The following is a 27,332-nucleotide window of genomic DNA, read 5'->3' as shown; positions in this document are numbered from 1 at the left end:
GCCACCATGATTGCCACATCCACTGTGAGCACCACCATTGCCACTACTGCCACCATTACTGCTACCAGCACCATGACTGTCCCCACCGTTGCGACTGCCACCACTGCTGCCTCTGGCACCGCTGCCGTGACTGCCACCACGACAGCCACACAGAGCCATGCACGGGGAGGCCACACGCAGCAGCACCTGCATGGGGTCAGCTGGGGACGCGGGGGCTTCCCAGGCTGGATCCCCGCTGGGACCAGGCCGGGCACTGGGGAGTGCTGAGCCTGGGAAAGGTGCCGTGCTGGGGCCAGCAGCTCCCACGAGCCGGCACATCCCGTGCAGCAGAGGCAGCTGTGGCTGGGGCGCCCTGGGGTGGTCCCCGTGGGCTGTGGGGCCAGACCTGCCCTGTCCCCCAATCATTGGGGAGCAGGAGAAACATCCCGGGGGTCCCACGGGGGCTTGGTGTGGGGAAGGGGCGAAGGTGGGAGCCCACCGGCACCTTTTGGCCCCCAGCTCAGCCGAGCGAGCCTCCCCAGGCTCCCTCCCCCTGGGTTTGATTTATGGAGCTGACAGCGCAGCGCAGCTGTGAGAGCTGGTCCCAGGCAGGGACCAGGGTGGGTGGGAGAGGTTTGTTCTCAGCGTGGCTAATGTGTCCCAGACCCCAACAAACAGCCGTGAGATTCTCCAAACAGCCCAGGACACAGAATCCCTGCCCCCGGGTTTATCATGGGGCAGGGGCGCCGAGGGGGGACTGCGCTCTGCAAACAGCCCAACGCACACATGAAAGGGCATCGGCTCCTTGTAGCCACAGCTCCAAAGCCCCCAGGGAAGCTAGCGAGGGCTGGTGGTCTCAGGGCTGGGGGCACAGCAGGTCCCAGAGCCAGGACAGGGGTCCCAGGGGGTCCCAGTATGTCCCAGTGCCGAGGGTGTGGGTCTCAGCACATCCCAGCCCTGAGCGCACGCATCCCAGTGTCTCAGCGGCTGGGTCCTGGGTTCCAGTATGTCACAGGGCTGAGCACCAGTGGCCTACAATGTCCCAGTGCCAGCGACTAGGACACCCACAAGCCCCAAGCAAAGGCCATGGATCCCAGCATGTCCCAGTTTTGGGCTGTGGAATCCAGCATATCCCAGTGCTGGGGCAGCACATCCTATCATGTCCCAGTACTGGGGCCACGGGTCCCAGCATGCCCCAGTTGAGGCCATGCATCCCAGCTTGTCCCAGTACTGGGGTCATGGGTCCCAGTACATTCCAGTTGAGTCCATGCATCCCAGTTCGTACCAGTACTGGAGTCATGGGTCCAAGCTTGTCCCAGTGCTGAGGTCACAGGTCCCAGTACATCCCAATGCCAAGCCCACAGGTCCCAGCATGTGAGGGTGCCAAGCTCACGGGTCCCAATACATTCCAGCCCCTCCCAGCACCACGAGAGGGAAACGGTGACTCAGAGGGGTTGGCGGCTGTCGGGCTGGTGGGAGCTGGGCGCCCCTTTGCCCCATGCGGGGCAAGCGCCGTGGCCATCGTGGCCCCGCACCGAGCCCAGCCATGCCGTCGCTTGCTCCCCTCCCATCCTCTCCCCTTCCTGCGTGCGGACACCCTTGGAAAGGCTCTTGGCTGCTTTCTCTGAGACAGGAAGGTGTCCCCGAGTCTCAGGAAGGAAAAACACTCAGTGCTGAACCCACAAAGACCGTCTCCTAGGGGCCAGGGCTGGAGACGCTCCAGGCCTGACATCACCTGGGAACTGGAACCAGAACCACAGCTGCACTCCGTGCCTGGTATTTTTTTTCTTTAACTTGTGTTTTTAAACTTTCTTTTTATAGATTTTTGTATTTTTTTCCCCCCTTTCCCTTCCCCATTCCCCTCCCAAATATTTCAGCCTCTCGGCAGTTTAACCTTGCTGGGCCAGCGAGGCTGGAATGCAGCAGGGCTGCACCCATGGCCCAAGCCCAGCGGTGCCGAGGGAGCCGAGCCTGGTCTGGCAGGAGGTGCCGGAGCTCGGGGCAGGGGCTCGGGCAAGGCTGGCTCCCCGGGAACGGGGCGGGGGTGGCACCCCCGAGCCCCTGGCATTGCGCTGCACAAGGCTGGTGGAAAGGGAATCATGGCCTCACGGGGATGCACAAAGGGTGGGAGGATGGAGCCACAGAGGGGTCTGGCAGAGCCTGTGGCCGTGGGCAGCACTGAAACCCCGACCCATGGCATTGGGATGGGGCAGCGAGGTCAAGTCCTGTCAGAGCCTGAGCCTAAACCTGAACTTGATCCTAAATGCAACCTCAGCCTGGCGCTGTGCCTGAGCCAGAGCCTGAGCCTGAAACTGAACCTGAGCCTTAGCCTGAGCAGTGCCTGTGCAGGAGCCTGAGCCTAGACTTGAACCTGAGCCTGGGCCTGTGCTTGATACTGAGCCTGAACCTGAGAATGAGCCTGAGTCTAAACCTGAGCCTGAAAATGAGTCTGAGACTGAGTCTGAGTCAGAGACTGAGTGTAAATCCGAGCTTGAGCTCAAGCATGAGCCTGAGCCTGAGCCAGCTGAGCAAGCCAGCCAGGGATGTGGGACATGAAGGGAACTTTCAGTCCCAGGGTTCTGCCCTCCTCATGCATTTTCCTTTGCAACCCCTTTGGCTGCTCTCTGGCTCTCGGGAACCCCCAGAGTGAAGGCTCAGGACAAAGTGGAGGCTTCCCTCCTCAGAGGAGGAGGAAGGAGCAGGAAAGGATGGGCTCACCATGGACTGGGCTGGGATGAGGTGAATGAGGTGGGATGGGATGGGATAGGATAGGATGGGATGGGATGGGATGGGATGGGATGGGATGGGATGGGATGGGATGGGATGGCAGACCAAGGGTCAGGGCAATGGCCCCAAGGCTGAGGTGTCAGATAGTCCCTGCCTCTGCACGCCAAGAGACAGACTGTACTGACCCCCATTCCCTGGGGAAAGAATGGCACAAAGGGGCTTCTTGGGACCACCAGGACCCTCACCAGCTCCTCACCACCTCACCCCTCCAGGGCCTGCAGTCGCCCTGCAACCAGTGAAGCCCGTGCCAGCCCCTTTGCGAGCACCCACACTCCCAGGCAGCCACAGCGCCACCACCTCACCAGGACCCCGTGCCAGCCGCGCTCCCTGGGGACGAGGGCCTCGCCAGCAGGGACAGGGTGTGAAGCCACAGCACGGGGTGAACACCAGGTTAATCTCCCGCTGGAGCTTCCCTCTGCAAACAATAAGACAATGCCCGGCCGGGGGCCGCCTGCGTAACCAGCGGCGCAGAGGGGAAGTTGTAATATTTGGATTTAGCACTCAGTAAATTAAGGAAGAAAAAGGAAAAAGCGCTGGGGGTAATCAGAGGGAGGCTGGCCCCATGCCCTGCCCCATGGCCAGCAGCCCCAGGGGGCTCATCCCAGCCTGGGGAAGCTGCTGAGCAGGGCCAGCATCCCCAAGAGCCAGCACGGCTGGGCATGGATAGGAAATGGAGATGTCCTGGAGGGCCAGGCAACTGCTGGGCATGACTGCAGATGGAGGTGTCCCCAAGGGCCAGGCAGTGGCCAGGCATGTCCCCACCACAGGGACCTGCAGCCCAAAGCATTGAGGCTGGGGTGCTCAGCGTTCCACAGGCAGCACTCACAGCAAACACAGCATCTCCTGCAACCCCAGAGCAGGGATCTGGGCCAGGAGTTTATTTTAATCCAGACCTGCTCATACTCATGGGAAATAAAATCCCATTTCTGCAGCTGGGGTGGCTGAGGGGACAGGGGTGTCTGGAGGGGGCCTTGCAATAGTACAGCCCCCTCCCCAGCACGAGCCCTGCAGGGCAGCTCTGCAGAGCTGGGTTTTAACCTCTCCGAAATGTGGTGGGGGTCTGGGCTGCCATCCCTCCCTCCGGCAACCCCATTCCACTGCAGGGCAGATCCCTGCCTGGCCCAGCCCCACTGGGATGAGCAGGACTGGGACACAGAGGGAGTCACGGGTGCTGGTTAGGGGCACAGGGCTGGACCCCACACCGCGGGGGACCTCAAGACAGGGTCTGGCACAGGGTTGGGACAGGTCGGGGAGAGGTGACCATCAGGCAGCAGCAGGCACGGGAAGGCACTGGAAAGCCTTCGGCACGCAGCCGCGCACCGGGAGCCCATTTCCCCACAACAGGAGCCGTTATCAGCAGCGAATACTCAGAGTGGTCCCATGGGAGACCTCCAGCCCTTCCCCTACACCTACCCCACCGCTCTCCCGCTCCAGCCCACGTCAATGCCGCCGCGAAGGTGTCGGAACAATCGCCTGACAAAGAGCTATTTTTAGGGGCCGGGGCTCGGAGCGAGGATACAGCCCTGCCACTGACAATGGGGGGAAGGGGGCCGGGCTTCCCCCATGACCACTGGGCAGCAGAAGGACCTGTAAGATTTCCTCGATGACCCAGGCCCGTACAATACAAGGAAAGCACAAGAGGGAGATACCCCCGCCAAGACGAGCTGCTCCTTTACCTAATGGGAGTGACCCAGGGTGAGGGGCTGTGAAACTGGGGCCAGCGGCACCTCCCACGGGCGAGACTCCCACTGCGGGAGGGAAGTGGGGTGAAGCATGGCCGTGCTCATCTCTCTCTGAGGCTTGGGGGAGACTTCGAGGGGGCCAGGCTGGATCCTGTCTGTCACAGTCACAGAGTCATAGAATGCCAGGTTGGAAGAGACCTCAAGGATCACCTGGTCCAATCTTTTTAGCTGATCTATGGTTTAAATGAGATGGCCCAGCACCCTGTCAAGCAGGAGCTTCAGGCTCCAAGGGGCTCCAGGCTCTGTGACTAGCCAGGGGCTTGGTGGCCTCAGCCATTCCTGCTCTGGGGGTTAGAGGACACAGCCCTGCCCTGGGGCTTAGAGGAATTCCAGAGGAAGCAGCAGTGGGGTGAGGCTGTGCCTCCCTGCAGCCTCCCCCTGCCCATCCTGCCATAGAGAGGCCAGGCGACGATCTACTTCAGCCAGTCCTTGAGGGTGAAGCAGATTGGGATTCCTGCATGACTAAATCGGGGCTGCAAACAGGGACGGCAACAGGTGAAGGCTCTACTCCTCTCTCATGAGACACCACCTGGAGCCCTGTGTCCAGTTCTGGAATCCCCAACATAAGAAGCACATGGATCTGTTAGAACGAGTCCAGAGGAGGCCACAGAGATGATCCGAGGGCTGGAGCACCTCCCGTACAAGGCCAGGCTGAGAGAGTTGAGGTTGTTCAGCCTGGAGAAGGCTCAGGGAGACATTAGAGCAGCTTCCGCACTGAAAGGGACCCCAGGAAAGCTGGGGAGGGGCTCTTGCTCAGGGAGGGCAGGGATAGGACAGGGGGAACAGTTTTTGGCTGAAAGAGGGGAGATAGAGGTAGGATTTTAGGGAAAAATGTTTTGCTGTGAGGGTGAGGAGGCCCTGGCCCAGATTGCTGAGAGCAGTGGTGGCTGCCCCATCCCTGGAGGTGTTCAAGGCCAGGTTGGACGGGGCTTGGAGTCCCCGATCCGGTGGGAGGTGTCCCTGACCATGGAACTGGATGGGCTCTGAGGTCCATTCCAACCCATTCCATGATTCTGCGATTCCACGAATGTCACCGGGCCCGGTGGAGGTCGGGGCTGGCACCGCCGCGGGGCAGAGCCCCCGCGCACGCCAGTGCCACGGCTCGAGGTCCCCCAGCCCGGGCACCCCGAGTCCTGCAAGCGGCCCCAGGGCTGGGGCTGGGACGCCGAGGCTGCAGCCTCTGCGGGGCGCAGTTGCCACCTGGCGGCGGGCCCTGTGCACCGCCAGTCCTCACCCTCCTCGTCCCCGCTGTCTCCCCGGTGCCGCGCTGCTCCGCGCCCCGCCGCCTCCCGCTCGGTGCAGCCCGACCTGCCCCTGTCCGTGTACCCTCTGCCCCCCCACCCGCAGGGAACTACAACTCCCACAATGCCCCGCGGGGCGCTTCCTCCTTCCCCTGCACACATGCCTTTCCGTTTCCGGCGCGCCTCGCTCTGGTCCCTGCGGCTGGCGGCCGAGCCTTGTGCCTCCGCCATATTGTCTGTGTGCGGCCGGCGGGCGGGCGGCGAGCGGGCGGCCGCGCCAGGTACCGGCGGGCCGCGGCGGCTCCGGCGGCCGCTCCGGGGGCCCCGCGGCGGGGTGGGGCGGCGGGAGAACCGCGGGGGAGGCGCCGCGCTGCCTCCTGTGCCTCCCCCGCCCCGCTGCGGGATGAGGGGCCGGGGTGGGGGGCCCGGCCCGGTGACGCTGAGGGGGGGGCGGGACGGGCGGGCCCGGCGCGGCGGGGGGCATGGGGCCCGCCGGCTGCGGCCTGGGGAGGGGCGGGCGGGGGGAAGGCCTCGCTGCTCTCAACCTGGCCGAGGGCCGCTCGGTGCCCTCATCCCGGCTCCGGGGTCGCCTCGGTGTCCTTCTCCCGGCCCGAGAGCGGCTCCGGGGCCGCCTCGGTGTCCTTCTCCCGGCCCGGGAGTGGCTCCGGGGCCGCCCGTTGCTCCCCACCGCACAGGAATGGCCGGGCCCCACGGAAGGGCTGCCTTCCCCTCCCCCAGCTCTCTCCTTCAAGCGCTGTAGGCGTTACTGGCTTAAAAATCTTCGTCCTGCCTTTCCCCCACCCCAAAAAGCAGGGGTACGTGAAGTGTGCGAAGGGGCCGGGAGAGGCCCCTTCCTTCGTGCCATGCAGGGCCTCGGCTCTAGGCCTTGCTGGATGGAGAGGAAGGGGCTTTTTGCAGCCTTCGTCTCCGTCATCAGCTCCCCTTTTCCCAGAGCAACATCGTCCGGCTTATCCCTGCTGTAATTTCGTTAATTATGCCTTGGGGCAACGGGTTGCATGGCTGTGGGTAAAATGTGCTTTGTAAAGGAAAGGGCAGATTAGATTATGAAACCCCGTGCGTGGTATTTGTCAGATTACTTTATTCTTCCTCGCTAAAGGCCTTGGGTACGACCAATAAAGTTTGGGTTACGAACACTCGGTCGCCAGTACATTTTCTGCAGACAGCAGTGGTTGATCCCTGTAGAGACTCACGAGGGCATGTGCCTCACTTCTACCAGCGGAATTCATGGATGCCGAGCCCATGGTGCTGGGTGGCACAATCCTTCATGCCCACACCAAACCCTGGATCCTATGAGCGAGGTCTGGATGGTGCGAAGTTTGCACTCAAACTTGCCACCGGGCTGGGGTCTTGGAGAACCGCTCAACTGCTGAGCACTGGTGCGAAACTGGAGGTCTCTGGAGGTGGCTGCGCTGTCTGGTCCAACCTGGCAGGCTCCATGCTCCGTAAATGGCTCGAGAAGAGCTGTTCATTCTGCAGCTGAGGGTGACCACCATCTGAGGTGGCTGGGCCCAACACCGCCTTTTTGGAGAGGAGCACGTGGAGGCGGCAGCATTTCTCCTTGAGGGCAGGCGGCAATTTGGTTTGCTCTTTGAACACTCTCTCTCTTAAAAAGTGCCATAGTCGCTCAGAATGTTCAGGCTCAAGCAGAGCTGGTGTTCACGCTGTGTTGCCAACAGAGCTGGGTGTTGTATGTGGCTCTGCCATCATGGATTCTGGCTGTAGCACAGGTTCTGTGCGTTATCCATGTTGGCCTGATGTAAAAAAGGGTAGAGTTTGTGCTTGGATAGGGGAAACTGAGCTTGGGAAGACTTCAGGCAGGATTTGGGGAAAGTGGGAAGCTTGATCAGCTCCTTAATGAGTCCTAAAACAAGGATCCAGTTCTTCCAGCATGATGCCATGCCTGGGTAAAGCACCAACAGTGGAATGTCTGCTGCAAAGCCCTGTGTTGTGTCTGCAACCACGAAAAGAAAACCACGGCTCTCACTGGCAGAAGAGTGTCTGGTCCTGGGTGCGGGGCACTCTGCTTCCCGCTCTCTGGAGAAGATCCACCTGGCTCTTCAGAGCCTTCTTGCAGAGAAGGATTTATTGTACAGGTGCAGATCTTTGCCCAGGTGTGACATACGTAGGTCAGTGGTGGCAGCTGGTGATCCTTCCCTTTCACGTTGGCAATGGGGAGATAATTCCTTTTTGTCACCTTTCTTGGTTACCTGGTGATTTAATTTCTGTTGTTTATGCATTGTTAGCAAAAATGCACTGTCTTCCAGTTCCCAGAGTGGGCGGGAGCAGAGTTCAGTGTGCACATCCAGTGAGCTCACAGAGTCAGCTGCTGCCTTCCCAAGGAAGCCTTGGGAGTGAGGGAAGGGGACATCAGCCTTGGGAGTGAGGAAGGCAGCACTTTTGAAGTCGCTGAATAGCTGGGTAACGTGCTGTGGTAGGAATAAGGCACAAAATATGGAAAAATGAGGTGAGAGAGTTGGATGTTGGAGGAGAAAGCAGAAACTTCCAGGTGGAAAATTCAGAACAGGTTCTTGGGGTTTGGTGGGGCATATGGATTTGTGGTTGAGGAGAAATGGGTTCTGCTGGGAACATGGTTCTTTGGAAGAGGGATAGTAAAGTTGGCAGTGAGTTCTAGCGTATGCGGAGGAAATTGGATCATGGAGGCAGAGTTCAGTTTTGGCTGTTGGTGCTCATTTCCCTGGAAAAGCTGATGGAATGGAGAATGAAGATAGAGATTTGAGTGGAGATTGCTGGGAAAGGTTCAGTCAAATAGCGTTACCTGGAGGTGAGCTGTGACTGCAGGGTTTGAGATGTGGGGCAGGCTGGGTCCATAGCCATGGAATGGCTTACAGGTAGGAATCTTGGGAATACAGAGTGCCGAAAGGTGGTTGTAGGTCTATGGAGCTGGAGAGCAAGGAAAGGTGTCTGTATGGTGAGAAAAGGGGTGGGGACATAACTTTTCTCAGTTTTAAAGAAGTCCTTACAGCTTCCACTTGGATTCTCTTTCTGCCTTTTCTCCTTCCAGAACGACTTTTCTCCTTTTCTCTTCCCTGTAGGGAATAGGGGAAAGGAGGCAGGAGAAACAAGCGGGTGACATTGCAGTGCTGTGATTAATTCCGTGTCACATTTCTGAGGGGGCAGGGATTCATTTCTGGGTTACCAGACCCGTCACCTCTGCTGTCCCTCTGGTACTGAACTTCTCACATCAAGGTATCTGTTTCATAAAGTACCTGGGCAGGATTGATCCCATCTTGGATTTTACTGTCCCATGAGGGTCTGGAGGGAATTGGCCCTGCAGGTTTAAGGTCAAGAAGGGCTGCTGTGACTCGAGTGATCTGGTTTTGATTGCAAGACAACTCTTGGATAACTGTGCTGAGCTTGGCTGTCTCCTTCCAAGGACTTCCAAGAGCTGACTTTCCTGGAACTCACAGAACCTAATCGGAGAAAAGGAGTTCTCCTTTGGACCTAGAAAAACCACTTTGGAGAGGAGACTGCAGCCTTCTGACCTGGTGTTAGTGCTGAAAGCAGAGTCTTTACAAGCTTGTTTTTGGACCCAAAGTTGTGCCAGACCTGTCTGTCAGTAGAAGCGGTTGGTAAGAAATGGGATTGTTGTGATGGTAGGATCACTGGCTCATGGAGGAACAGCAGCCCATACCTGCACCTTTGTTCAGGCTGTTCTGGATGGTTTTATTCAAACAAATGGGTTTATTATCCATTTCATGCTGCCACTTTGGGAAGAAGAAAAGCAGAAGGGAGGCCTTGGGAGTTCATTGCGGACTCCAGACAGCACCACCACAGGCTCTCATTGGAAGGTTACAGTTTCAGCACTTGTGATCAACTATTTCTGGGAGCCAAGCAGTGACCGATTGCTGATTTTCAAGGAATATTCATAGAATCATAGAACAGTTCTGGTTGGAAGAGACCTTAAAGCCCATCCAATTCCATCTTCACAATGAGAGTGCTGAGACACTGGCCCAGGTTGCCCAGAGAAATGGCTGCCCCATCCCTGGAGGTGTTCAAGGCCAAGTTGGATGGAGTTTTGAGCTCCCTCATCCTGTGGGAGGTGTCCCTGCCCATGGCAGGGGTTGGAATGAGATTGGTTTTGAGGTCCCTCCCAGCCCAAACTATTCTGTGAAATACTGAAGTCTTGATGGATGCGTTTACGTCACCTGCAGTGCTGGGGGAGCTGCCTCCTTGTCTGTGGCCACACAAGCCCAGCGTTCTGCATGCTGCGTGAGTGCGTGATAGGTACTGATTTTTTAAGTTTCATGGTTGTTTTTTTCCATTTGCTTTCCAGAATGGGTGTAGTTGGGTTCATAACGATGGGTTCAATAACGATGGCTTTTTAGAGAATTGTCTTAGAACTTCTACTTTCTGGCAGAGGTTTGCACCACACGGCTCTTGCTGAGCCTTCTGGGTGCCACCTGAACCATGAGGATGGTTTGCAGTGTGTTGTCTGCTCAATGGGAACAGCTGATCATAGGGATTTCCTGAAGAAATAGTGACATTCAGTGTAGGCTGTTTTATCCCTTGGCCCTGGTGAACGTTCCTGCTCTAGGAATTGCATGACCAGAGCAGTTAAAAGCATGTAACTCGTTGATGGCAGGGGCGGTTTAGTTGTCTGAGTTCTGGCTAAGTCTCACTCTGTACGTGAACCACAGGAGTCAAATCAGCTGAATGATTGGCCTGGCGGTACTCTGTGTGCATTAATTAATGAGAACAACCCTGTCACTTTGCAGTAATTAGGAAGGTAGAACTTTCCATAGGATGCTGCCAGTTGACCTGATGTGAGCCTGTAGTGGTGCTAAAAGATTCCCCTTTGTAAGCCTTCAGGAATAGTTACCTGTTGTTGGTGGGATCTTGGAAGTGATCATTTTGGTAATTGATTTCTTGGAAAACACTGTCCAGAGCTCCACCAGTCAAAGCTTTGGTTGCAGTCACACTCTTAGAAGAAAAGGAATCACTTCACTTGGAGTCCTTGAGAATGCTGTTGTTGTTTTGGCATGGTTAGACCTAGAGAGATCGTGGAATGGGTTGGATTGGATTGGAAGGGATCTTAATTATCATCCAGTTCCAAACCCTCTACCATGGGCAGGGACACTCTCACTGAATCCGGTTGCTCCAAGCCCCATCCAACCTGGTCTTGAACACCTCCAGGGATGGGCAGCCCTGACCAGTGCCTCACCTCCCTCACAGGAAAACATTTCTTCCTAAGATCTCATCTCTTTCTCCGCTCTGCACATTTGCAGTCATTTTTACTTGACTGTGTCAGGACTCCAGCCCTGGTGGTGATGATATCTGCTGCGATTTGTGGGAGCCTGGAAATAGCAGTAGGAGAAGCTGCAGTCATGGGAAGTGGCAGAGGCTGCACTCGGCTGCTGGGGCTCAGGTGTCCTGCTGGTGTCGGTGCCCACTGCAGCTGCACGGCCTTATCCAAGGTCAATCTCGGTGTTTCTGTGTTAGGAAAAGCTTTGGTTTGTCTTGCCTGCTCTGAAATAGCTTCGTTCTGAAACCATGAGGGAGAGTCTGTGAGTTTTTGGGAGAGGTAGGAAGAGAAGGGCTTTCAAAGTTGACTGTTTGGTATAAAATCCCTTATGAAATGGAGTGAGGAGCATCCCCATCGCTGGCAGCTGCAGAAGAAACACCCGGCTGCTCAGCTGCTCTGCCCAGGTACAGGTGCTGTTGTCAGCACTGAAGTTCTGCATAGAAGGGTTGTCTCGCAAGGCCAAGATGCCAGAGACCCACAGAGGGTCTGCGTGAGTTCCGCTGAGGTTTAGCTTTTACAGGTCTGAACAATCACAAAGCCTCTTGTGACAGAAGTTCTGCTGGGAGAGCATGTGGGCACCAGCAGGGCAGGCTGGGGAGCACTACACCCGCCAGACTCTGTGTTCTGCCTTTGGGAAGCAGGAGGATATTTAAAAGACGAGGTGCACAGGGATCTGGTTTGGTAGTGGACACGTATGGTTGGACTCGATGATCTCAAAGGTCTTCTCTGACCAAATAATTCTACGAAAAGAAACCTGGAAAATAATTTTGAGGAAGAAATTGCAGTTTGAGCAGTGTGTGCTGTTCCAAAAAAACACCATGAGAAAAGTTTGATTTCCAGCCTAGGCTTCATTTTAAACTCAATTAGATTTTAAAATCTGCTTTGCTGTTGGATGTCCTTTAGTAGCTAAAGGGTCTTCAGGAAGGGATGTAGAAGCCAGTTTTGCTAATCGAGGCTTGTTCCTATTTTGGTTATAATATCATAGGAAAATATAGGTTGCAGGGGACTTCTGGAGGTCGTCTGTTCTGTGCTCATGTTGCTGCAGTTCCAGCATCCTGAAAATACGCAGATCGGGTTTCTTTTGTGAGATAAAAGGTATTGTTTTATGAAGTTGGTTGCTGTGATGTCTGCTACTAAAGGTAAGGTGGGTTTGGTTAGCTTTGGCAGCCAGCAGGCTGTCCTGTAGTATCGAAGCATGTCCTGATCTTTTAATTCTGGTGGTCTCTTCCTAGTACGGGCTCCTGCCCCGGGAGGAACACAGGCAAGGGATAAATGGGCCATGTGAAGGAAATCATGATCAGTTTTATCTGATGATTGTAATACTTCCTCTCCCCAGTAAAGCACATTTTACCTGCATGGTTTCAGAGCTGAGTTTCGGCTCTTTGCTGTGAAAGGTGATGTCTCGGTTGCAGTTGTGGGTGAAAGAACTGTGTGATTCCAGGCAACTTGCTGTGATTGTGCTCTCCTCGACTCACAGAGGGCTTTTCTTTCTTCAAAAAGAACCGCTCTCTACCTCAGCCTATGTACGGTGTTTGTCACAGTCCATGCTGAGAGCAAGCTTAGTGGGGAAAGTGGCAGTGAGGTGAAAGTCTCGAAATCTGTCACCTTTGAGCCACATCTGTGTGCTTCGTGTCGTCCTGGAGAGTAGGATGCAGCTCTGGGACTGTCTACCTGGAGCTGGTAAAGGGACAGAAGTGTTTCCTTGGCTCTGAGCTTGGCTTGGTGTGATTTTTGCCCTGTCCTACTCCTTTGAGACTGCACTCTGCTCTGCTGGGCGAGCTTGGAACTCCCTGACAGTCTGCTACTCGCAGGGAGGCCAGTGGCAAAACTGATCCACGCAGATTCCTTGGCTGTATTTTGTTGCTGTTCGCTGTATCTAGAAGGAGAGAGGGCACAGGGAATCACCGTACTAATTTGGTATAGGTGCTGGAAATATGGACACTTCCCAAGAAATCATGTCCTCTGTGGGTATGTGGGCTGCCACAGGGATTAGATTGTAAGAGTGGTAAAATCCCTTCTTAATAAGGAGGCGGACTGTAACAGTGATTGACATAAAGTTCTCAAAGTGAAATGCAAAGTAAACATTGAGAGGCTCTTTACTGGTTATTGAACTTCAGGCACCAGAAGTCCAGCCTGCTGACCTGCTCGGACAAGAGGATGCTGCTAGAATAGCTCAAACTTAAAAGAACTGATCTCTTAATTAATAGACATTGCAATTAAACAATCCCTATATGATGGTAGCACAGCTGTGTTTGTCTCTGGGCTGGGGCCCCTGGTGCTCCTGTGGGGTGGTTATCAGTGGAGTGTGCAGCGCGATGCTGGGCTCTGTTCTTGTGGGGTTTTGTGTGCAGGGTGAACGGGGGCCTGTGGGCATTCCTGATACGGATGCTGTGTAAGAGATGAGCTAATTATCAGTTTGCTAATACTTCAACAGTGTTTCTAAGGTCAGGCCTGTGTGGGAAAAGCAAGCACCAAGGCTTTTGCTTGTTGCCCGTCTGATGTAGCTGCCATGTGAGCGCTGTTGGGTAACATCTTCCCAAGGGCTGTCACCGCAGAGCGAAAACAGAGGAGCTTTTTCTGCCCCTGCAGAGGCAGGGCTGAGCCTTGAGCGGTGTCAGATGGTGACTGGGAGCTTTGTCTTCCTCTCTCTGTAACCTCCTGTTTTGCCTAAAAACTCCTCTTTCCTAGTTACGCACTTCTCTACCAGAGATTCATTGTGTTTTTTGGAGGTGCTCAGGACTGCACTGGTTGTGGCAGTCAGATCTGATCCAATCTGCTCTGACTAGATGTCTTTTAGCAGTCTCTCCAATATAAATGATCCTATTACTCTGCAACTAATGCAGGAATTGTGTTCTGATCGGATTCTGCAGAAATACAACTCTTTCTTTATAATGAGACAGGATGCTCATCTCATCTGGGTGTTATCGCTGCTCATGCTGTAGGTTTTCTGCCTTAAAGCTGCAAGCTAAACTGATGGTGGCTTGGCCATTCCTGGCTCTGCTGTTTGTTTGTGTTGGTCCCTTCTCTGAGAGAGCAGAATTGTCCCTCTCTAGGAGCAGTGGAAGCAAAGTATTAATTCCTTGGTGGTTTTGGGTAGAGGGAGTGAGAAGTTATCAGGCAGGGTGAGTTTGTGTATGCAACTTTGCTTTAAAACCAAATTGTGCACAGTCTTGCATCTTCCTGCATACAGAGCAGTCGGCAATAACTCCTGCCTTCATAAATCAGCATTGTGTGCCATTCTTAGAAGCGACAGTCGATGATTTCCTGCAAAAGCCCTCTGAGCAGCCTGCTACAGCACACGGCTTTTGCTGGGCTAGAGCTACGTGACAAAAAAATACCCCTGTGACACTGGAGCTCACTTTAGATAATGAGATGGATTCTTTTTTATTCTTCTTTTCCGTGCTGTAACAGATCTCGCAAAGCCGGGTGAGGTGGAGCCGTCATGTTCTTTATTGATACTGAGTTGTGCTTCAAAATTAAAACTGCCAAGTCATCTTCGGTTCATTGAGTTCCTACACAAGGAGCACTGGGCAGAGGAAACCAGCCAGTACCTCTCCTGCCAGACACACGTGGAACAAGGAGAAGCAAAAACACAGTGATTAAGCTCTGAAGTCTAATAAATTTCCCCGTACTAAACGTGTTGTAGTGAACTGATGCTCTGTTAATGCCTGAGTATGCATTTGGAACACACATCTAATGTCTGAGTGTCTGAGTCACACCACGTAAACGGTTTGAGGTCTTAGATGATTGCTGCCTAATCTTCTGAGAGTGCATCTTGTTAAAGGATTCACGTTCTGTCCAGGAATAGGCTTTTTTTTTAGTAATACTTGTTCTATACATGTTCTTCTCTCCACTAAACACCTGGCTGAAGCACCCCATCCTTCCTCTGCTGGGCTGAGGCTTCAGCCTCCCCTCTGCTGGGGACTTTGGAGTGATGCCCTGTCCCTTCTTAACCTTGGGCCTGGATTACTGCAGTCCTGTCTACCTGGAGCTGCCATCAGCGCTGTCTTGTGTGTCAGTAGGTCAAAACTAACTTGCACTGCCACGCTCTGTAGCATCCACGGAGGCTTGGGCTGCTCCAGAGACCTCACCTGCGTTTTCTGCCTCTGGACATGGAACCAGCTACTGGTCAGGTTGCGTGAAGGACATCAGACCTGCATCTCTAGGTGTTCCACATCTTCATAGCTGGTGTTTCTTGCTGCAGGCCTGGCTGCAGAGGTCGAGTCAACAACAGGCCACTGCCAGTAGAGCAGCATTTTGCCTCTAGATTATTCTTCTGGTGTGACGTATCCTGGTGGCCTGAGCTAACTGCTCTGAGCAGATTTCTGGGTCTTTCTGATGAATTTGTGATGAGTGGGGCTGTTGCTTCCTCCTGTGGGCTGGCAGTTACTCGTTTTCTGTACAGAGATAAGATTGGCACAGCAAATAAATAATTATATTGGTTTAGGGTACAGTGTTGCCCCCGACTGAGCCTTTCTGTAAACAGGGCTGTGCAGTCTTTGCCGTGTGCTGCACACCGAACAATGCTCGTTCGTGCTCTGATACAGCTTCCTTCCTCCCAAGTTATTTTGAACACTGACAAAGAGATTCTTGTTCTTAAACGTTTAAAAATGTGTTTGGCTTTCACTCATGAAAGATTTGAGAGGTGCAGAGGCACCACTTTTATTTTAGGTACGACAGTATTGGTCCTGGCCTGTATGAGGGAAAGCAGACAAATTGTTTTCAGGCTCTGACTAACAATCCCAGGCCAGTGGCTGTGCTTCAGCCTCTCCTTCTCTGCAGCTTTTAATCATTAACTTAAAATATTTTTATAGCATCCTGAGACATTAACCTCAGGTTTATTTTCTCTCTGCAGGTGGAAGAACCTGAGGCCTTTATCCTCTGTCCAGCTTTGCAGGTGGAGTAGTCTCTGATTTCAGACCTCTCATCATTCCCGCCTGCCAACCTGTCTGATATGTCGGGACCCGTGCCGAGCAGGGCCAGAGTTTACACGGATGTGAACACACACAGACCTCGGGAGTACTGGGACTATGAGTCGCATGTTGTTGAGTGGGGGTAAGTCCCTGGGCTGCTTCTGGGTGTCACTGAATCGGGATCGAGACCTGTAGGATCTGACATGGCAGTGTGAGGGGGGAGTTTGGGCCCCTGTGCTTTTCCATTCTCCTTGTCAGATGTCTGGCATGCACGGCAAGTGCTAGGATCACGCCTTTTACTTCAGAAAAGTGTTTCTCGCAAAAATTTTACATCCCCAGCAGAGTAAGAACATTTTTTAGCAGCTCCTCCAGTGCTTATTTTGAAGAATTTTTGCTAGGTAGTCAGGAAACTTGTCCTTTTCAGAGAGCAGAAAGTCTTTATATGAAACAGTCAAATCAGCCCTGCATGTGGGGCTGAAAAGAAGTAGAAAGGCAAAGGGTGTTGCTGCTGACTTGGATGAGTGCAGGGACTCTGCAGACCTAAGTAGGTACCTGCTATTTGGTGACTTGTTGCTCAGCTCCCTGCGAGTGACTGGAAAAGACATCTGCTGCTTTTTGAGAGAAGGAGGTATCTAAATGGAGCTCATGACTAAACTGTCCAAGAATCGAAGCACAATGATGCCAGCTTCATAGCTCTACATTCCCGCTTCTGAAGAGCAGAGCCCAGACCGACTTCTACCTTTAGACCAAGGTTTGCGCTCAGCATTGTTGCAGTTCCCACTTTCTGAAGCGTGCCCAGTCTTCTGAGTCAAAGTGGTGTTTGTGCCTCATCTGGTTTAAACAGGCTGGAGCTTAATTTTTTGGTCTTGCTGGCTTTGATTTTTAACAACATTATGCAAGTTAATATGTAGCTTCCACTTCCTGGAGGTGTTCAAGGCCAGGTTGGATTGGGCCTTGAGCAGCCCGGTGTAGTGGGCGGTGTCCCTGCTCGTAGCAGGGGGGTGGAACTGGATAGGCTTTAAGGTGCCTTCCAACCCAAACTGTTCTATGATTCCAAGTATGTATAGACCAGTGGAAGAGATAGATCGAGGCTGCTGATGTGGAAATGTGTAGTTGGGCTTGTGTTACCTACTGCAGGAGAAATAAGTTCTGGATTGACTCTTACTTGGGCGAGTAGAGGCTCCCTGTCACTCTCCCTAGTTCTTAGTGGTCGCATTCAGGAGATGTAAGACACTGGTTAATCCACTGTGTCTGGAAGGTGTGGTGGCGATTTAGTGTAAGGAGTGGTGCATAAATTTTGATGGAAATGACTGAGCTCTTTGGAACTCTTAACTTTTTATCTCCACAGGAATCAAGATGACTACCAGCTAGTTCGAAAATTAGGCCGAGGCAAATACAGTGAAGTATTTGAAGCCATCAACATTACAAATAATGAAAAAGTAGTTGTTAAAATTCTCAAGGTGAGCTGGGGGTTGGGCAAAAGAGAAAATCTGTCTCAGGAGGCCAGGAAGTACAGCTTTTGGTCTGAAATGTTGTGTCCTAAAACTGAAATGCTTGAAGCTTGGCTTTGCGGAGTCATTAAGTGAAAGAGGCTGTTGTTTTGAGCCTCCCAATACAAACCCTACTCTTGGTTATTAGGTCAAATCTGTACCTGTAAGGAATTAGTCTCTGTCTCCAAGCATTCCTGATGTGCAACTCATTTTCACTTGGAGCTAAATACCGCTTCAGCAGCTGACTAGAAAATTCTCACCTCCTTTACCTCCCGGTGCCCTGGATGCTGTCACCTGCATAGAGGCCAAAAGCTAATGGGATTGGTGTCCTGTAAAGGCACTGATTAAATTTAGGGACCACTGACCTTAAAATTTCCATTTCTGTTCTCTGTGTTCCATTGCAGATGTGATATCCTGCTAGGATGAGTAAGGGGCTCCAGGATACTGGTTGTCACATAGCTTTGATTGGTGAAACATCTTCCTTTAATGGCCCTCAGGTGGCTCCCAGGCTTTTCTCATTAAGAATTTACCATGTGCACATGAAGTTTTGGACCATCAGATCATGTTCAGACAGCTTTAACAAAAATAGACCATCTCCTTAACCTCATTCACATGAAACTGATGATGTAGCTGTCAGGGTTGTTTGGTTAGAAAGGAGACTGCAGGTATTTGCACCCTTACAAGTGATTCAGTCGGGTAACATCATGATCGGGCTGTTGGAACTTCACTTGGGAAGGCTGCAATGTGTTGTGCTGCCTCGTGCTCACCTCCCTGGGGCAGCTGGATATGGTGCTGTTAGCCTCACTTTACTGGAGTGCTTTGCCTTACACTTCGGATTTTTATTCTTCAGCCTGTTAAAAAGAAGAAAATCAAGCGTGAAATCAAGATCTTAGAGAACCTGCGAGGCGGTCCCAATATAATCACTCTTGCAGATATAGTCAAAGATCCTGTGGTGAGTATGGAAGCAGTCTAGAAGCTACACTGGAGTTGTGGGTGAGGTTGCTGTGTTTGGCTTCAGCTCTGATCTGGCGTTTTGTTTTCTCCTGCTCTTAAATCCTACTTCTGAATTGCTTAATCAGATCAGCTCTTAATCTGATTACCTTCTTTGGGAGGGCCCTTCCCCCACAGGCCCCGTCAGCCCCTCGCTCCATACAGATGAAGTACCAGGGAGGTGAGAGAAGTGAGCTCATTCCATAGACAGCTCTGCCAGGCACTGCAGACTTTGACTCTGCTTTCCCTAGCTGAGGGAGTCACACATGTCTGAGGCAGAGGGGCTGCGAGCAGCTCTGGGAGTGAAAAGGGTTTAATTCATGATCTTAAATGAAAACCTATTACCTCCAATTAACATGGTTGAACGATTTTCTCTCTATTTCAGTCTCGGACACCCGCTTTGGTTTTTGAACATGTAAACAACACAGACTTTAAGGTACAGTGTGGGATGGGAACTTTGTAGTGTTTTCTGTGTGAAAGCCACTGGGAATGTTGTTCTGGGGAAGGAGAGGACGTAGGGGAAGGCAGGTTATTTCAGCATTTCCTTCCAACATAGTAACTGTCCTTACAGGTAAATATGCTGGGAGTGGAAGTTTGTAATTAGTCCTCTAGTACCATTTTGCCGCAGAAATTACAGATGAAAATCCAGATTCCAAGTGGCATTCCAGCCCTCAGAGCAAATTAATCTGATATCGTCCGGACCATCAGTGCCTGTCTTTTTTAAACTTTGCTTCTGTGTTCGCCATATAGCTATTTATATAGTTACATATAAACAGCTGCTTCTGTGGCTTTCCTTACGTCTGGGAAAAGGGGGTTGTTTCTTTGTCCCCTTCCCTGCTGCCCTGTCTCAGAAGAGCAATGGCTGTGCAGTGCCATCTGGATTAGCTGCTTAATGTTGCAGAGCACCCTCAGTCCTTTCGAGGCCCAGGCACACTGCGTTGTGCTGTTTGTGGGCGCATGCAGCCAGAAGGAATTGTGACAGGAACTGGAATGTGCTGCCTGAGCAGAGGTGGGAAAAAAGCTATGGATAGGTCTGTGAGGGGAGAGGAACCAAGTGATCAGAGTTGGAATCAGAGTTGGGAAGCCTCTGCTGTTCCTTGAAATGAGTTTGGAGAAGCAGAACAGTGGGGAACGGGGCTGGGTTGTTCCAGATTGGCAGGGTTGTGATGTTTTCCTTGGTTGTTGGATGCTGATACGATGTGTTTGTGTCCCACAGCAATTATACCAGACATTAACAGATTATGATATTCGATTCTACATGTATGAGATTTTGAAGGTAAGTTGGTGTTTTGCTTTTGTGTGTTTGTTTCAGGCATTGGTGCTCAGCAAATCCTGTGGAGATAGTGGTCACATCACTAATGGGAGTGAGGGGAAGGGAAAGCCTCTGGGGGAATGGGATAGAAAAACTGATTGAGTCAGGATCAGGTATTCAGCTCTGTTTCCGCAACAAATTCTTATCTTTGATTTTTGGCTATCAGAGCCTCTGGATGCACTGAGGTAATTTAAGATCTGAAATCAAAAGTACACGTAGCCGCTGAAAAAGACTATTGAAAGCTGTTACCAGCTGGTTTAACTCCCTGATGTAATGCGAGTCAAATGTGTTGGTCTATTCTTCTTTCTCCTCAGGAGTCTGGAGGAGAGACTTGTTTGATCAATAGTGCCTAGGAACGCTGCTCTTAGGGACTCTGCAATTCCATTTCTGTGAGGAAGTACAGGAGAGGGAGTGAAAACACCTCTGTTGCTGGCACCTCCCTTTAAGAGGGGCTCAGAGGTGTTTTCTGTGCTCTGCGAGTCTTTCCGAGGCTGTAACATGGGCAGTGGAGTCTTGCTGCCAGGATAGACTTGGTATATGCGGAAACATGAAAGAACCTTGTGACTCCAGCCTCTGTTTGGTTGTGTCTCCTGCAGGCTCTAGATTACTGCCATAGCATGGGAATCATGCACAGAGATGTCAAACCTCACAACGTCATGATTGACCATGAGCACAGAAAGGTAATAACATGGGGCCGGGAGAGGTCCCACTTTTCTCTTGGCAACCTGGGATCCATTTTGGGTACCAGCAGACATCTTCACGGGGGCTGCGCTTCTTTCATGGGGAGAAATGTAAAACGAGATTCTGAATGCTGTTGTCCTTTGGGTTTTATGGGTTACAGGTGACCCATAGATAGGGCTGATAAAGAGAGGTGTTTCATTTAGACTCATTGGTGATGTGGGTGTGGGGAGAATATCTAAACAGATACTTAGTCAACTTCAAATTAATTTAAAGTAGAAGACTGGCAGTGGAGCTTCACTCCAAACTCGCATGTAGCACAGTTCTGCTGGTGCAGAGATGGAACATCCCTTCAACTGTGTTTTTGATTTCTGCCATTTGCAGCTTAGACTAATAGACTGGGGATTGGCTGAATTCTATCACCCTGGCCAGGAGTACAATGTCAGAGTGGCTTCCAGATATTTCAAAGGACCTGAACTCCTTGTAGATTATCAGGTAATAATTCCGGGATTTATCACCAACTTTTACGTGGGAACTGTTGTAGCAAGGCTGCTTTTGCAGGAAGGTACAGGAACGAAACAAAGCCATTGGTGGAATAACCAGGACTGCATAAACTTCCATCTTAAGCTATAAAACCATCTCTGTATCTGCTGGCAGCTTCACAATATGGAAATGCTGTGGGCTGAAAGTAGTAGCGTTACTGGTGACTTTGAAGTCCCGCCTGTTCTGAACGAAGGCTCTTCCTCACCTCCTTGTGGTGTCCACTCCTTTTGCTGCCTGTGATGCTTCCCTCCTTAATGCATGTTCCTCGGTGATTCTTAACATTGAAAACAGTAAAATGCGCTGATCTTTAATTTGGACCAGGATGGAAATAGGATACCTGTTGTCCTGCTAAATGTGGTATCCCAGTTTGAGGAACTGGAACGCTGAGCTGAACAGCGTCTAGAGATGGAGACGCACGGAGATATTTCAGTCTATTCCCAGCATAACATGGCCACGTTTGTTGCCAGAGGGAGGGGGAATCCTGTTAGAGTTGGGAGTCTTCTGCTTAATTCATTAGTAATTGTCCTTCTGGTTTTGTACAGATGTACGATTACAGTCTGGATATGTGGAGCTTGGGCTGCATGTTGGCTAGTATGATATTCCGAAAGGAGCCGTTCTTCCATGGGCATGACAACTATGATCAGGTGAGAGCTGGTTGTGTATGATCTGTTCTCTTAGCACAGTGAGTTTCCTGCTTGCACTTCTGTTGAGGGATCTGAAGAAGGATTTAAGCATTTCTCTGGTTGCTGCTTTGCTCAGTTTGAAGCCACATTCCTATTCTCAATCATGTGAGATTATTGAACCATTTACAAGTAGATTTGCAGTGCTTTGTGCTCCTGAGCACATTGTGGGTATCTGGAAGATATTATAAGAATGGTTATCTTGGGCTGGTGTGTTTGGGTGCATAGACCGGTCCTGATGTGGTTATGTGGAAGCCCCTGCTACTGTCGACCCTCCCTCCTGACTCTGTACGGAAACTGTGAATTCAGTACAGTTTTACATAGATTCTGAAATCTTCATGTTGCCTTTAGGCCAAAATTTTTATACTTCAACCCTTAACGTGTGCTCTGCGTCTGCCTAACATGCACACATTGGGAAGCAGCGACCTGTTCTTCACAGCCCCCTTCTGGAGCCCACTGGGGTGGCACTTCACCTGTGAGCTGCAGGGTTTCTGTTTTGTGATCAGTTCTTCTTGCCTTCCTCCCTGTTGGTTTTGAATATTTTCTTGCTGCAAAGGGAGCTGGTGTTGCAAGATCTCAGGTTTCAGTGACATTAGGGTGTGCAGCTCCTTCCTGGCTGCCCGGGTCACTCGGCTGTGTCTGTGAGCAGAGGCACATTCCTGATGCCTGTGATTGTCTGTGGCCAGTGAAGCCAGAGCCACAGGATCCCCCTGCTCGAGACCACTGAGATCAAGTTCAAGCTCCCAAGGGAATGTACTACTACATCTTGGTGCTGACTCTGGCATTAGCACATCCTCTCGGTATGACTTACGGTTCTCTTTGTTCTCAGCTGGTGAGGATAGCCAAGGTGCTGGGGACAGAAGATCTGTACGACTACATCGACAAATACAACATTGAACTGGATCCACGTTTCAATGACATCTTGGGCAGGTGAGCCACCATCCAGAGCAGCTCACAAGCTCATGGGAGAGCTGGGCAGCTACTGCTCTGTCAACAGTAAACGAAAGCTTCTACTTATGGGAGAAATCAGAGTCAAACGATTCTTGAGAACTGTCACTTTGTGCCTCTGATCCCTTCTGCCAGTGCTTCCCGTGGTCCTTCATCTGCTAATGGACTCGAGGAAAGGTGTTTAAATGTCATCTAGGCAGCAGATGAACTGCCCAAACAGAAGGTGTGGAGGGTAAATGCTCTCTCAAATGTTCTGGGGAGAAAAACAGAACAGTGCGTCTCAGAGTTACAGTGCAGAGAATCAAGTGCTGCTTTAGATTGCCTTGTTATAGTTTTTACCTCAGACCTATTTTTGTGTGACATATAGCAGAAATACAGGGAACTGGTGTTGGGGGCACAAGAGAAGAGCAGAAGCTGGGATTTTAGGCCTATAAATCCATTCTGAACTCAGGTGCTCGTGCTGTCTTCGGCTGTGGTGGCTGTGCCACCATGTGGAAACCTGGTGTACTGCTCCCTTTTGCTCCAGTACAGCTCAGCCGCATTGCCTTGCCAAGCAGCAGCCACTCTTGGAAAAACAGGAAACAGGTCTTTGTCACAGTTTTCAATCTTAAAAAAGTGAATTTTGGCGTTGATGTCCTGATTTGATTGTCTTTTTCTGCAGACACTCCCGTAAGCGATGGGAGCGCTTTGTTCATAGTGAGAACCAACACCTGGTGAGTCCCGAAGCTCTGGATTTCTTAGACAAGCTGTTGCGATATGATCACCAGTCGCGACTCACAGCAAGAGAAGCCATGGAACACCCCTACTTCTGTAAGTACTAGCTGTTGTCATCATCCGCTGTCCGAAGGGTCCCTCCTCTGCCTCTGGGAAATCTCCATTCCTGGAGGCAGCAGAGAGGAGCTGAGAAGAGCAAAGAAAGGCCTGGTCATGGCAACTGATTGCTCTGGTGCTGAGGCTGCGTGTCTCTGGTGGGTGAAGTGGGCCAGTGCCTGCGCCAGCAAGGACACAGCATTGGCCACTGCTGTCAGGGAGTGAATCAGCACCATGTTAGAGGGGCTTTGGTGCTAAACCCATGCTAATGTCAGCAGGTGTCTAGGTACATGGATTCCTGCAGTTTGATAAAACCAGGTAACGCTGTTTTGTTGAGAAACAGGCTCTTTTGACCCCTTTTGTTGCTAAGTGTGTACCTTAGCAAATGGTAGAGTCAAGCCTTGGCTTTGCAAGCAAAACTGTAACTCTCACTAGTGAATGTGTTTAAAATGCTTGCTAGTTTTCACAAATCTTGGCATTTAGGGGGTTTAGAAACAGCTGCAGCAGTGCAGAGTAGGAATATTTGCTCAGGCATATTGGGTTTTTTCTTACTGTTGAACAGACTCATGTAATTATCAACCCGTACAGCTCTATTATGCCTGTGGCGAATATTGAAGTGAAAAGTTTTGCAAGCATGAGCATTAGTAAAGGTGAAAGCTTGGAATGCGGGGTTTGACAAACAACTAAATTAACTTGTGTTAATTTAGGCACAGGTAGTACTAAACTCAGCCTGAGGAAGGGCAAAATGCAACATTCCCTTGCCTGGTGCTGTAGGCCTGGGAGGCAGGAGGCGGCTGTGTGGCAGCGATGTTTACCTGCGCTGAGAATGAAGTTAGTGAGGAGGTTAGGGACATGTTGCAGCAGACAGCGCACTGCAGGGACGCTCATTACAGCGCACAGGCTGCTCTGGGCTGTGTATAGAGATGTGACACCTGATTGTAATTAGTGATAATCCCTGCTTGCTACACCCAATTTCTGGGTTTGGCTTTATGCAATTTTTGCAGTTGCTTAGCACAGAGAGGATCAACTTCACATTAACTTCCTTCAACTCTTCCTGCTAAGCAGTCCTGCTGAACTCCAAAGCCCATCAGTTAGGTGGCTTTTCACTGATCCTGTTACCTTGGTACCTTCTTGGGTGCTTCTCTCTGGAACTGATGGAAACTCCTGTGCAATGGTTGATGTTATTTGGTGTAGGCAGCTTGCCAGGACTGGCTGAGCATGGAGGCCACGGGCTTCAGCCTCCTTCTGGCAACACAGCGCCTAAGGGTTGTGTGCTCTTCCTAGATCCCATCGTGAAAGACCAAGCTCGGATGGGCTCCTCCAACATGCCGGGTGGCAGCACTCCTGTCAGCAGTGCAAGTATGATGTCAGGTCAGTTCTGTTGTCACCTCATCTCAGCATGGGGTGGGTTAAAGCATTTACACACACCACGTGGATGTGAGGATCCAGGCGGGTGAGTGGTGCAGGTGGGGCATTAGTTCATCTCTGGGGAACGATGATGAAGGCAGGGAGGGCAATGGAGTAGGTGGGAGTACACGATAAAGGCTTCCCTGCAGCCTGACCTGTTTTTCTGGTCCCATTTTAAAAAAGCTCTTTGCAGTTGGCTTTGTTGGCAGCAGTTGGAAGGACAGTGACACACATGCGTGTGTATGAACCTGAACTCAGGCTGTGAGCACAAGGACAGATCCCTAATCTTGGCTTCTTTTGACAGCTCTGAAAACATAACAAAGCGGCAACAAACTGACCTGAAAAGATGCTGCTTCGTTTAAGAGGCTGAGCTGTCCTTAATGGCGATGCCCAGTTTTCCCATTAATTCCTTACCTGTCTCTCTTGCAGGGATTTCTTCAGTGCCAACACCTTCGCCCCTTGGACCTCTAGCCGGCTCCCCCGTCATCTCTGCCACCACCACGCTGGGGATGCCGGTCCCAGCTGCGGCGGGCGCGCAGCAGTAGTGATGGGCTCTGTCTCCCGCGGCCTGAGCTGGGTCAGGTGGGAAGAGGTTTCCCCCTCCACCTCTCCTCAGGACGCAGCCCGTGCCTGGCAGGGGAAGGGAGGGGATGTGACCGCTTTGGAGGCACCGTGTCTGAACTGTTGCTTGTGGATTTATAGTAGTTCAGTCATTATATACAAAATTATTATAGGCTGATTTTTCTTTTTTTACTTGAACTTTTCGTAACTCAGGGGATTCCCTGAAAATACCTACAGATGGAATATTTCTCGGACAGTTCTTTTTCCCCTCCCCTTCTGCCCCCCCTAAAAAAAAAAAAAAAAGAGTACTTTTCATTTAAGAACAAAGATGAATCAACAGCATTTCCAAGCTCTTGCATCCTGCTGGAAATCTCTTCTCCATGTTCCCACCATTCCTCCTCCACAAGCCCACACGCTGGGGGGCTGTGCTGTTCTCCAGAGACCACCAACCCAAGTCTTCATGAGGCAGGGGAGCGGGGTCGTAAAGCACCACTTGCTTTAACCCCCGTGTCCTGCGTTTGACTCAGCCGGGGGACGCTGAGGAGACAATTCCAGTATGGAGAGGTGGGATAAGCTTAAAAGGAGCGAGTGCAGATCATGTCTGAACCCCTAATTGGATTGAATCATGTCTCTTCGGGAGCCAAGTGGAATGCCAACTCTCCCCCTTGCATGTAGTTTTAGTCTTAAAAGATGAAGTTCCTGATCCAATTGGAGTCCTTGCCGCCTCCTGAGAAAGGCGCTGCTGTAGAGGAAACCATCCTCTCCTCAGTCCCTTTCTCAAGGCGGGTTTTTCCTGCCGTTGCTTGGCTTGGATCTCTGGAATTAGTTTGTTATTGGGTCTATTGTTTTTAAATTGTTTATCTAGGTTTCAAGCTGGTGGCTACTTAAAAGCTGGAAAACTCAGACTGCGCCAAGTCCCATATCGCATCTTCACCCACCGTCCCCTCCCTCACGTGCCATGTGGTGAGAATACCAGTTACCTCACAGTCTTGTAAATATGCACTGAGAGGAAGGAGCGAGCAGATGTTAACTTAAACCGAAATGGTAGATCAGTAATTGTGGACAAATATTATCATTGACAACGGAAAAGCACCCTCGTTACAGCCCTGCTACCCCTTGCTGTGTATATATACTTTGTCCTTCATATGTGGAAGATCCAGTGTTGGAATTCTTTGGTGTAAATAAACATTTGGTTTTATTTATCGAGGTTAGATTGAAGTTCCCTGTGTAGAGGCCTCCCTGGGGTCGGGGGAGACTTTGGTGTAGGAGTAGTGACTGTCCCACTTTTACCTTGTGTGACAAGCAGCACAGAGAAGTCTTCTGCAAGGGTCATGAGCCACAGTGACGAGATCCCGGGAGAAGGATCTTTTGCTATAGAAACAAAAACCCTTTCCTTTCTGTCTCAGGGGGGAGTTGAGATCATAGAATGGTTTGGCTTGGAACAAACCTCAAAGCCCATCCAGACCCCTCTGCCATGGGCAGATCCCACTGGATCCAGTTGCTCCAAGCCCCATCCAACCCAGCCTTGAACACCTCCAGCGATGGGGCAGCCACTACATCCATGACGTTCTACTTCACATCCTGGAATGATGGAGAGGGTGGATAATCTCGATGTGAAAACACCAAACACAGCTTGTGGTCATTGACATGTGAGCTCCAGGGCGTGGAAGCTGGGATCCCGGCTGCTCCCTCCCAGGATGAGCTGGGAATGAGCCATGACAAACCCTCCCAGGGAGCACTTTTGCTCGGAAGGCTGCCTGCGAGGGTTCGTCGCGTCCAGAAACGTCCCTCCGAGGGCAAACCTCGCTGCCTCATACAGTCATGAGCCGTCACCACGCTGGGAAGCGGCTGCCTGCGGGGATCCCGGGATTTCTTCCGTCTCTACGATCGCTCGTTGAAAGCCGAGACAGCGAGCACGGGCAGGGCGCACTATCCTATCTGCGCATGCGCCGCCGCGTCGCGCTTCC

General features: G+C 51.7%; 1 protein-coding gene across 1 annotated transcript; it reads left to right on the top strand.

Annotated features, from left to right (window-relative positions):
- Nucleotides 1–5,914: 5,914 nt before the first annotated feature.
- On the top strand, nucleotides 5,915–26,569 carry CSNK2A1 (casein kinase 2 alpha 1). The gene is made up of 13 exons (XM_054081324.1): nucleotides 5,915–6,030; nucleotides 15,889–16,088; nucleotides 17,295–17,406; nucleotides 18,287–18,388; nucleotides 18,812–18,862; nucleotides 19,643–19,702; nucleotides 20,335–20,418; nucleotides 20,801–20,911; nucleotides 21,502–21,603; nucleotides 22,469–22,569; nucleotides 23,249–23,397; nucleotides 24,682–24,768; nucleotides 25,234–26,569. The coding sequence occupies exons 2-13, from the start codon at nucleotides 15,988–15,990 to the stop codon at nucleotides 25,347–25,349; spliced, it is 1,176 nt and encodes a 391-aa protein (XP_053937299.1). The 5' UTR covers nucleotides 5,915–6,030; nucleotides 15,889–15,987; the 3' UTR covers nucleotides 25,350–26,569.
- The last annotated feature ends 763 nt before the right edge of the window (nucleotides 26,570–27,332 follow it).

The sequence above is a fragment of the Cuculus canorus genome, chromosome 16, assembly GCF_017976375.1.
Source record: "Cuculus canorus isolate bCucCan1 chromosome 16, bCucCan1.pri, whole genome shotgun sequence".
NCBI lineage: Eukaryota > Metazoa > Chordata > Aves > Cuculiformes > Cuculidae > Cuculus > Cuculus canorus.
The sequence above is the reverse complement of the archived record's forward strand: the minus strand, read 5'-3'. Positions and strand labels throughout refer to the sequence as shown.

Excerpts from the sequence above, each read along its gene's own strand:
- CSNK2A1 (XM_054081324.1), top strand. The coding sequence starts at position 15,988 with ATGTCGGGACCCGTGCCGAGCAGGGCCAGAGTTTACACGGATGTGAAC. Across the intron at positions 17,407-18,286 it reads TAGTTGTTAAAATTCTCAAG|CCTGTTAAAAAGAAGAAAAT; the intron begins GTGAGCTGGGGG and ends TTTATTCTTCAG. Across the intron at positions 18,389-18,811 it reads ATATAGTCAAAGATCCTGTG|TCTCGGACACCCGCTTTGGT; the intron begins GTGAGTATGGAA and ends TCTCTATTTCAG.